Source organism: Engystomops pustulosus, chromosome 6 (assembly GCF_040894005.1).
Source record: "Engystomops pustulosus chromosome 6, aEngPut4.maternal, whole genome shotgun sequence".
NCBI lineage: Eukaryota > Metazoa > Chordata > Amphibia > Anura > Leptodactylidae > Engystomops > Engystomops pustulosus.
Window position 1 is genome coordinate 148717018 of NC_092416.1, and position 12275 is coordinate 148729292.

The window sequence follows — 12275 nt, forward strand, 5'->3', positions numbered from 1 at the left end:
GTAAATGAGGGAGAGTTCACAGGACAGTTTATACCCTACCTGAAGTTAAATGGAGCAAATCCTAGTGACTGTGTCCCTTTAACCGATTTCAGCTACTTAGGCACCTCCTTTACTAATACTACACCGTATACACCATAAGCTGTAAATCCTTACCTGGGGTTTTTAATAAGAAGAGACTTGATGAAGTTGATCGCCTCGTCAGAGATTCCCTCAAATTCTTCCTGGGAGTATTGAATATCGACTTGTGAAATGTTCAGAAACGTCTCCTGCTTGGTGTCTCCCAGGAATGGAGATATTCCAGTGAGCATGACGTATGTAAGCACTCCAATACTCCTAGCACACAAAATATAACAAGCTCTTTAGAGTTCTTTATGATCATCTAGAGCTATATGATATATAACTGGGGGTGACAGGTGAAGTCACAACTCCATATTTATGGACCACATGTTCTCATGATATGTACTTACCACATATCAGTCGCCGTGCTGATGGGTTCATAGCTCAACACCTCGGGGGCTGAAATAAAGTAGTAATATTATGTTAGTATTCTTCCCAGCCAAGTTAGATTTATCATTTTTTAAAATGTATTATATGTAGGAAAAAACGAACCACAGAGTAATTTTCTTATAAAATATCTTTGCTTTATATAATTCTTGTTAACACGTTAGTTACAAAAATACAGTACGTAGAAAAAAGTTTTTTTCTTTATAAATAACTTCTGAGGAAGGAGGCGTGACCTCCGAAACGTCACAGTAATCATGCGAGCGCCGTCTCTGCTAAGAAGTGACTGACGATAAGACCTGATCTTCTGCTGAATTAATACCTGTGAGATGTCTCTACAAGCCACGGTACAGTGAAACTCAGAAGTGGAAATTGCATCTTTGCAACCCGTTTAATAACAAAGGACTGCATCTAGAGGTATACCCTCAGAAGTTATATATAAGGAAAAACTTTTTTCTACGTACTGTATTTTTGTAACTAACGTGTTAACAAGAATTATATAAAGCAAAGATATTTTATAAGAAAATTACTCTGTGGTTTGTTTTTTCCTACATATTGATGTTTCTGGACTAATGAGGGAGTGTGTTCGACTATTTTTTCAAGTTTATGCCAAGGAATAGTTATTTAAAATGTATTATAAACATAAATTGGTGAGGGTCTGTGATAATCAATTTATGAAAAGATGTGGGCGGACTCAAAGTGTAGGTTTGGCGTTTGCCATGTTGCTCCAAACCCGGACAGACCCCAATCCAGCAAATTATTGCCCCTAACAACTAGCCATGGTTATGATTGGCAAGGGTGTTAGGGGCCTTAATTTGATGGATTGGCAATTTGTCAAATCAGCAATTAAGGGGTAGTACTATGGAGGGTTAAATTATTAAAATATAGCTTTTATTAAGTTTGATTAATAAAAGCTATATTTTAATAATTTAACCCTCCATAGTACTACCCCTTAATTGCTGATTTGACTTTTATACTGGAGGTTTGTGTATAATTTATATTGTATTTCTTCGGATTGGCAATTTGGCAGCTAATCCGTCAATATGTCCGGGTCGGGTGGAACATGCCTGAACACTGAACCCAAACCTACAATTTGGGTCCACTCATCTCTTCTGAACATACGGTATTTATTAAAGGGATAGTCTAGGATCAGAATCATAAAGAGACCTTTGTGATGTACAGTCATCCACATAACATTTCCATGACTTACCTACATACTCTGGAGTCCCGAGGATCTCTCGAACCTCTTTAATGTTGTCCACCTGCCGGGACAGACCAAAGTCTACAATGCGGATGTCTCCCAGTGGTTTACTGCTAGTAAGCAAGATATTCTGTGGCTGTAAAAGAAAAGATCAAGAAAAGCTAAATGACCAAGAGTGATTCCACACGTGGAATAGTCATCTGTCATAGATACACATGGGAAGGTCACATTGGGGAAGTCTTTGAACTCTGACCACCACTGAGTTTCAGAATGAAAGACCTTCATATATGTACATCTCATTTGTATGAGTTTAGGTGTACATAGAATATCATTATATTATTATGATGATCACAGCAGACTTCCCCAATGTGACCTTGTCACATATCAGATGATCATTGTGACCAAGTTCCCCCTTTTAGACTAATAATCTTATATTACATTATGCCTATGACATCCATACCTTTAGGTCCAGGTGGACAACATTATTTCTATGTAGGTACAGCACCCCCTGCAGGATCTGACATATAAGCCGTACGACATCCTTCTCTGTGAAAGCTTCGTCTTGGTCGGCCACACACTGATTGAAGATTTCCCCACCGGCCGCACTAGGAGATAGAGAATTATATTAGTATACAGGTCATGATGCCGAAAGATTGTGATCATATGTCATATATATTGTCTGGCCATTTCCAACCATAGGTTCTGACTTTAGGTGGGGGGTGGCAGGCCAATGCCTGAATAGGATGCAGAGCATGCAAGTGTAGCAGGACGTCAGGGGGGAGTTCTCAGAATTCTGACAAAGTCTTTCTAGAAGACAAAGTGGTTGCACTATATTAAAAAATATGTAGCCTCTGGCTATGGAGTTTGCTCACCTTCCTAAATGACATGTGACTGTTCAGGGAGAGTACGGAACAATCCGTATCCATGCGATTTGCAACCAACACAAACATACAAGTCGGAGCTTGTCATCAGGGCAGTCATAGGTGGTGAGCAACTCTGTGTCTACAGACAAAGTTACAGCCAGAAAAATCAGATTCTTCCAGATGATACTTATACTGTGAGTTTATGTTCCTATAAAGAGCTAGCTCACTAATGGGGGCAACAAAGAAACACTGTAGTCGCTCCCTGTGGCTATAAAGTTTATACAGGAGGAGCCGCAGGTGCTAGGAAGAGCACCGACTACAAGGCTCATCCAATGTGTCGTGACTATGTCAGGTTAACGGGAACAAGATGCCCCCTATTTAAAACCTGGGTAAGGGTTTGCTACTGGATGAGACAACACAAGGTTTGTTTGGCATGAATACACGTAAGCCGACATTAATGCAAAGTTTGTTGAAAAGTTTACATTTTTATCATTAGTATATGTGAACATAAAAAAAAAATCTTGATATTTGGATACACCACATCATAGCAAATTACTTCTTTCCCCACTTGTTTTGCTCCTCTCAGGCTTCTTCCATCCACTTCCTCCTGTTTAGGGGAGTCACAGCAGCTAGGTCTCCAAACACCATAACCTCCCAGAAACCCACAATGCATTAGTGATTTATGTGTTGAAAGGTTAGATACACTTGAAGGGGTTCAAAAGGGGCTCCGGGTTCAGCCCTTTACATCCCAGAACCTGCCTTAGTACCAGAGCCTTATAGCAAAGAACCAACATTTCCTCTCCATTAGGGTGTATGGTTAATGCGCCCACAATACAAAGGCCTTGTCTATTTTATCTCCGTAAAATCTTTTAACGCAAAGAGGAGCTCTGCATAGGTTTTCCCCTAGGGTGTGGGACCAATCCTGGACCATAGAGGATACATGGTGCGATTAGCTAGATCCATTAATTCAGTATCCCCTCTAGATCACCCAAATAGTGATACATTGTGTAAAACCCTATGGCCAGGGGCTACAGGTTACATTCTACTCTGTATAGCGCTGGCCACCTTCTTATTGGTCCCTGAAGGCCTCCCTGCCGTTTTCCTAGCAGCCTTTATGTATCCCCTGCACGGTGTAGAGAAGGGGTCTTGTGTTCTGGGTATGACCGCCGTTTCCTGCAGGGCATCTGCTGTAGTGATCGCTCCACAAAGTTACAGATCAACCAGAGGTTTCCACACTCCGAGTCCCAAATGTCAAACAAAAGGCTCTTCACGGAGTCAGATTATAGGAGGTAACTAGGTGCGATATAGCCAGAGGAGAACTACTTAACATGCCTGTGTCACCATGGAGAATGCAAATGACCGCTCGAGGAAAGGTGCTGCAAATATTAGCTTGTAATATCCTTCAAAGCTTGGGAACGGTCAGGTCTGAGCCTTTGTAGTTTGCTTATTTTTGTCTTTTTTTGAAGTTACTTTCGTAAGTAAAAGCTCCAGGCCTGTGTCATCCTCTGTACACACAACAAGTAACATACAGACACATGTTCTTGTCAACCGGTTATGGCGCTTTTACCTTTCCTGGTGAATGAGTTATGGCCGCCCTCTAAATAAAGGCAGGTCTCACGACATTTCAGTGTATTTGTAGATTTGGGACTTGGACTTAAACTACAGGCGGTCCCCTACTTAAGAACAACCGACCCCTAGTTACAAACGGACCTCTGGACATTGGTAATTTATTGTACTTTAGCCCTGGGCTACAATAATCAGCTGTAACAGTAATCACAGGTGTCTGTAATGAAGCTTTAGTGTTAGTCCTGGTTCTTATGACAACCCAACATTTTTAAATTCAATGGTCACAGAGACCAAATAAATTCATCTGGTGCTACAATTATTAAATATACAGTTCCAACTTATATCCAAATTCAACTTAAGAACAAAGCTACAGAACCTATCCTGTCTGTAACCCGAGGACTGCCTGTTCTTCCTCATCAGCATCTACTAAAACTCAGATGTACAGAGCGCTTATGTCTTGTATTAATATCTGTCCGGGAATAGTCAGGCCAAAGGTGGAAAAACTTTTCTGAAGGCCTACAGCTTGGATTCATATCCAACCAGAGACAACTTCTGCTTTTCTATATGCACCCCATATTTGGGTAGATTTCGGATCGATTTTTGTCCAACTCCCAAAATTCACTGATTAGTGTTTGAGGTTAAATAAACTGATGGTCACTGATACATGTGACCAGACCCTTACATAGAACCTGTAAGAAGCGTTGACCATGCAAAGCTGCAGCCACTGTTCGGTATTGTCCCAGAAAGAGGTTTATTCATATGTGTTAGTAGCAGCAGGGCTGTGAAAATGGGTTGAAGTCTTCTGTAGTATTAAAACAGAAGTTTTTTTTTATGAGTAGGAGGGACTGACAGTGGGGCAAAAGCTAAACACACCCCAGTGCAACTACACTATTGGAATATAAATGCATTTTTCACAGTCCTGCTGCTAATAACACACACACACAAAAGGTTTGGTTGCACAAATCTTATATTGTCTTTAGATTCCTTAGATGGCAACTATTTCTTTGGTGGCACAAAATGATGAAGACCAATGCTAAAACATAGGCGTGGTGTATTATTGGTATGACTGCAGTAAAACCTGTATGATTTGTGTCAACAGGGCCAAAAACCAAAGAATCTTCCATAATAGCTTTTTTTAACGGAACAAACTAAACCTTTTAAGCTTTTTTTTTATTTTAAGAAAAAAAAATAGTGCAGGTGGTAATAGTAAACTTTGTAATATACTTAAGTAAAGCAGTTTCTTTGCTGCCTTCTCCTGCAGTGAGCAGTGTATCTGAAAGCCTTCTGAGGTCCACCCACTTCAGACAGATAAGGAGGCTAATGATTAATTTTATCCATGCCAGGAGAATACTGTGGACCAAACTCGCTTGAGGTATTTCATGGGTCTCTTTACAGGATAATCCAGTTCTCATCCACTGGACCCTGGAATTTGATTCCATGACAAAATGCAGACCTACAGATAACTTCCGACTATCTAAAACTGGTTGCATGTACTTTGACACAAAACATATTTGACTTTTGCAGTCTTCCGCACATAATCCCCCAAAACGGCAAGAGCTGAATAGGTTAATCTCCTTGCTGGCTGCAATAAGTTGTTTTTATGAGAATTTATTGTCTCAGCGCATTCCATGTCCAGGGGCCTTGCAAGTCCCATTTACTGTCTACACGAGCGGCTAATGAGATCTCAAAGCACAAGGACGACTGACAAAGACATCATTAAAAATCATTATTTCCTCACGGTCGTCTCATCTCCAGCTGCTGGATATACGTCATGGAAAGAAAATAATCAAATAATAAGGCAGGAATACAGCGTTCAGCTAATCCGCCATAGAACATGCACAGCACCTGGCCCTCTATTTATAACATCAAGTCATCTGTGCAGGATACACTACTAGCCCATTCTGTGGTTAGTACAAGGAAAGTCATAATCCTATTTACCTTCTGCTTTCCTGTTGGTGGCAGTTTCCATACAACCTTCTTTATTAGGAAGCCTTTCCAAGCAAAGGAAAATCAGCTGGGAGAATTTCCCAAAGGGAATGTGTCACCAGACGCAAGTTTTTATGTTAAATTGTTTATTTTTGGAATTTTTGTTCATTTTGGGTGAAATCACATCACATTTTTTAAAGGACACGTTGGGAAGATTCCAAACGTGTCCTCATAACATATGGCCAGAAGTCTCCAACAGTATATCTATGCTGTGAGATGCATCGTCAGGAGCCATCGACACCGTCCTTTCATTTACATCACAGACAAGACAAAAAGGATTGCAATACAACTCCACTACATAAACCAAACATTACATCCCCCTCCCTGTACAATATCCTCTATATAGATAACACTGACCCATCATTACATCAATACTGACAATAGATGATGTCACAGCTCATCTCCTCCCCCTCCCTGTACAATGTCCTCTATATAGATAACACTGACCCATCATTACATCACTACTGACAATAGATGATGTCACAGCTCATCTCCTCCCCCTCCCTGTACAATGTCCTCTATATAGATAACACTGACCCATCATTACATCACTACTGACAATAGATGATGCCACAGCTTATCCCCTCCCCCTCCCTGTACAATGACCTCTATATAGATAACACTGACCCATCATTACATCACTACTGACAATAGATGATGTCACAGCTTATCTCCTCCCCCTCCCTGTACAATGTCCTCTATATAGATAACACTGACCCATCATTACATCACTACTGACAATAGATGATGCCACAGCTTATCCCCTCCCCCTCCCTGTACAATGTCCTCTATATAGATAACACTGACCCATCATTACATCACTACTGACAATAGATGATGTCACAGCTTATCTCCTCCCCCTCCCTGTACAATGTCCTCTATATAGATAACACTGACCCATCATTACATCACTACTGACAATAGATGATGCCACAGCTTATCCCCTCCCCCTCCCTGTACAATGTCCTCTATATAGATAACACTGACCCATCATTACATCACTACTGACAATAGATGATGTCACAGCTTATCTCCTCCCCCTCCCTGTACAATGACCTCTATATAGATAACACTGACCCAACATTACATCACTACTGACAATAGATGATGTCACAGCTCCCTGATCAGTTCAGCATTTCTGTATTGCAGGGAAGCAGGGACTCCTTATATTATATATTGCTATGATGCTCAGAGTCCCGTCCTCAGCACAAGCTGTGGTATTTACAGATTGACCAAGTTTGTCCTCAATAAGTACAGTAGCATCTGATTAATTCCAAAAGGATGACATCACTTTTCTCAGAGGACGATCTCCTTTAAAGATTATTGGATGCAGACAAGGACTTCTGGTGAAGAGGTTACTATATATATGTTTTGTTGTCAGGAAGCACATCCCAGGGGGCGAGACGACCACCGTAAATGGCAATGACAAGTGGTGGTCTTGGGTGGTGGTCGGGTGGTCTTCTTGTATTTTATAAACCTAATGGAATTTACTTGAATGCTCTCGGTTATAGATAAGATCTATAACAAATAAAAATTATGTCAGCAGAGGGGAAATCTTCTGCAACTTACATTTAAAGATGCAACCACAACCTTTTCATAGACACTTTCGTAGTCTCCATATTAGGTAAAACACCTCAACCTTAAGCGACTTTGTAGAAGCGGCTGTCTGCGAGCTGGTCAGGATGTGGTTACCTGCGTTCAGCTGACACGGACTTGTGTTTCTCAGAAAGATGCGACATAGTTTTAGAACAATGTGGTAATGATTTTCAGTACCTCAGTTTTGATATTATCATCACTGCATTTTGAGACAAGTTACCTACCTTAGGTGCTAGATAAGGTCTAGGTCTCAGGCCAGATGCACATGAAAGTGCTGAGCCCATGGAAACGGACCTATGTACTGTTTCCATCCCATGGAAATCAGAGGATGGGAGTCCTTGCGTCATACTGAAACATGATGCAAGGACTCCCTGTATGCTGGCCAAACTGTTACTGTTCTTACAATACCAGCACAGCAATTCGGACGTTCTAGCATCAAATTTTTGTAGGATGCAATTACTTCCGTCCTGTGTTATGTGTTCAGTCCATGGATCAGAAAAGCAAAGGGACCCATTTCCATGGGCTGAAGTAGTTTGTGTGCAGCCGGCCTTTATGAGAAATTCTATGCAATTCTATGGAATCCACCAACTGTATACAACCCGGGATCCCTTGTGTCAGATATTACTTACTATTCCATGACCAGGATGATTTCACTGCTTGTCTCGAAGACTTCATGTAGATCCACCACGTAGGGTGAGAACCGAGCCATTTCCAAGATGGCGATTTCATTGATGATATCACTGCGGCAGTCTTCTCCCTTTCGTCGCTTTCGCAGAAACTTTGCTGCATATTCCTTGCCGGTCAGTAACTCCACACATTTCTTAACCACAGCAAACTTTCCCCTAAGACAGATAAACAGAAATGGAGTCAGTTATCTATGTCTCTATGGTGGTCTTCGTTAGAACGGAGGATGCATTAGTCTAGGTCAGTGATGGCAAACCTTTTAGAGGCCGAGTGCCCAAACTACAACAAAGACCCGCTTATTTATCGCAAAGTGCCAACACAGAAATTTAATTTGTGATTTATACTCGCTTCTCTGTCACAGTTTTCATTGATACCGGCCCCTGAGGATCAATAAAGCAGAAAATAGTCCCAGGTACAGCTGTCACTTTAAAATATATAAAACACAAGTCCTGGGCTGTCTGGGACTGCAGGAAGATACCTGGTATCATCTCTGGTGATGGCCTGGGTGCCCACAGAAAGGGCTCTGAGTGCCGCCTCTGGCACCCGTGCCATAGGTTCGCCACCACTGGTCTAGGTGATGAGAGTCATACTGTATTGGACCAGTACGTAGAGCTCCATCACTTCAATGTACTGAAACACAGATATCTGCATTATACCTTCCATTTTGTGATGATGATGAGGATTGCTGTGCACGGACTAGCACTCATTGTACCAGACTGACACTTTACTGACTGGTGACGGGAGCTCAATACATGTCAATAGTGTCCAAATTACACCAAAATTGTGAGCCCCTTCATTAAAATAAATTGATTAGGCTGCATTGCTAAAAAGCAAAGACTCCTCTTTTTACTTTTGATGGTTCAAGTGTGAAAACTACCAACCCCAACCCCCTCCCCCCCCCCCGCACCAACTTGGAACTCACCCTATATCCCCCCCTTCAGCACCCGCCGATCATTGCAGCAGGAGCCCCATGTTGTACGACTAGGTGCAACAGAGCCCTAGGACTGAGACCTGGCAGCTAGACAGCACCAGTTATGGAGTAATCGGAGCACCTGAAATGTAAGTGATCACAACCAGTTTCTTACCGCAAGTCAGGAGGAACGCTGTACCAAGACTCCAGGCAGCTTTAGCGCCGGGAATAGGGAAAAGTGGAGCTACGGGCAGTGTCTCTACTACATCACTGTCTCACCACAATCACCATTGTCGCCCCCCCCTCTAGTAACTATAATATACCCTACATCTAGAACCTGTACAAGTCAGTCTATCCGGTGTTTATCCGTTTTGTCATTAATGTATTTTGTACCATAATCGATTCCCCATATGTAATCTAATATGGTCATGTAACCTGTATTGTGCTGTATCACAATGTCCTGTAACTATGTGTGTATGCAACCATGGGACTAGCAACATGTAAGAACGTGCCTTGCAGTGTATGTATGTAACTGTAATGTTAAGCCCATCTCCAACCGTGTAACAATTACCGGGACACTATGTACAGAATAATTTCCCCCCAGGGGGATCAATGAAACGTCTATTATCGTATACATATATCTCATGGGCAGATTTGGGACCCAGGAAGAGAGCGGGAAAGAAAAGCAAAACCCATCGAATAGTAAGTGGGAGGGATAGATGAACTGGTGGCATAAGCGGATGGAGGGGAACCCAACAACAGACCCTAACAATCTCCTCCTGACTTCTAGCACTGCCTCTGTGTGTATATTACACGACTGCTGGAAGCCATTATAGGACTTTCTCATCATGAAAGAGGAAGTCCTAGGGTCCTCAGTAGAGCGTGTCCTTCCACACATACTACATACATCTGCTAATGCATCATTTTGACTGCTTTGCGTTTCTCAGTAAACAGGAAATTCAAGAATAACAGAATTATAGAACTTTTAAAGTATTCAGAATGTCACAGCGCAAGCTCTAAGGAGGCTTCAAGGCTTAATACCAACCATCGAAGGGAACTGAAGCGGCTTCATTTACGTCACATTCTGAAATTGTGTTAGTACGATAAAGCATAAAGAACAATAAATGCTAGTCTGCATTCTGCACTGAAGAACAAGAATGGGAAATCTGCAGTTTATTGGGAATATCAAGAGATGACGTCACTCATTAAGCTGTATATACACACATGTAACGTAAGGCATTGTTACACTGGCCATCAAGTGCTGATTGCCCCTCAAACAAGGAGATTCCTGGGATTGTTCATCCCGCCCCCCCCCCCCCCATACAGTCCCATTGGCTGGATGAACCTGGATTCCTGGAGATCATGCACTTGGTGCATCTTGATGACTGGAGTTAATGGGGGACATTTATCAGGGCTTGTTCGGCAAGTGGGCGTAGAGAGGTGTGAAAACAGGTGCGGCTGGCGGTGGAGTTGGCCAACAGGGGGTGTTCCCGCACCGAACTATAGATTGCAACTAATAACGAGTGAACCTTTGCTGGCAATTCTGAACTGTACAATGGTGCAGGGAGTGCTTGCGTATGATAAATTACGCCCAATGTTTCCGCTGAAGAAATGTTTGTAACAAATACCCCAAGTGATGAAATAGTAAGTACACTCATGAGGGTAATGCTTCCTTATATGTCACGAAATAGAACTAAATACATCCAATGAAGCAGATAACTCGATGGCTGTCACGGACTTGCTAACCTCAGGACTAATGTACAGGACATCTTTTCCTAACTATTCCTAGTAATAATAGACCTGCACTTTGTTGTAATAATTTGCAGTCCTTATGTGCACCCCCCCCCCTGCCCAAAGTGTTCATTGATAGCATATCCTAACACGTGTCGGAATTTTATAGGAGCATGCTGGGAGCTGGAGCTACAGACCTTTGCCCTCTACAAGGTATGGCGATGGAAAATACTGGATTATACTAGATGTAATGTTTTTTAGTTACTCAGTGTTTTACCTGTAATCCTCCACTTCAAAGTGATTATGTTGGTTACCTGGCTGCAGACCAGGCGCTACTTACAGATAACCTTGAGATGTCCAGGCACGCTGCAGACTGACTCCACAGCCGAAAAGGACAGACCTTATCTATGTGTGGAGCCAGTGGGGTCGCGGAGTATTTACATACTGGTGCTAGAGGAGAGGCCAAAACGTTGTGTTCAGGTTCATTTTGAGAAGTGAAAAACCAAAATATATATTTTAAATACCCTTTTATTTTGTGATATCTTTAATATTATGATATCTACCCAAACAACTATGGGGGCTGCAATAGCCTTATAATCTAAATTGTGACATTTGGGGCTCACCCGATAATGTCATTCCAATACTCTGTTTCCAGCTGCTTAATGCTGGGTCATTTGAGTCAAACACATTTCTAGATTTCAATCACAGAAATTCAACAATGTCCGTTTTTTAAAAGGAACTGCTGCAAAAGACACCAATGTACGAACCCAGGCACTTTTCAGGTACTGCTCAGGCCCATATGGATGAACCTTAGAACTATGGGAGATCCAGGTATTGTGGTCCTAATACCTAATAATTAGGCCCGGAAGTCGGCAGAGCAAGGCACTCCTAGGCCTGGGAAGTGCAAGACCACAGCCCGGGACACAGGCTGAAGGAACAGACATGCGGAGAGGGGCAGGTAACCGCCACTGCTGTCTGAGCGTGTAAGGACTCTGGTGACGCCCCTAAAGCACTTTAGATTAATTAGCATATTTTAAAATGTTTTTTGGAGGTATAAGGAGAGCGGAAAAAGAGAAATTCAGCAAGAATCGCCGCAGGACTGACTGTAGTATCCATACGGTAGTTGTCCTTTTCATGCGCTTAGGTGATAAAAAAAATAAAAATCTACCATTACTCAAACCTTATACAATGACAGATGTCTTCAAAATGTTTGCAACAAAAGGACATTTAACTGAAC

At 42.1% G+C, this 12275-nt stretch overlaps 1 protein-coding gene across 1 annotated transcript in view; it reads right to left on the reverse strand.

The window, feature by feature from the left end:
• Nucleotides 1-12275, reverse strand: part of LOC140064640 (serine/threonine-protein kinase 17A-like) — a 31605-nt gene that overhangs the window by 3050 nt on the left and 16280 nt on the right. Inside the window, exons 2-6 of the mRNA XM_072111728.1 lie at nt 8343-8555; nt 2163-2307; nt 1712-1838; nt 468-516; nt 154-333 (exon numbers count right to left, since the gene is read on the reverse strand). Coding sequence (XP_071967829.1) covers nt 154-333; nt 468-516; nt 1712-1838; nt 2163-2307; nt 8343-8555 — 714 coding nt within the window. The remainder of the gene's footprint in view (nt 1-153; nt 334-467; nt 517-1711; nt 1839-2162; nt 2308-8342; nt 8556-12275) is intronic.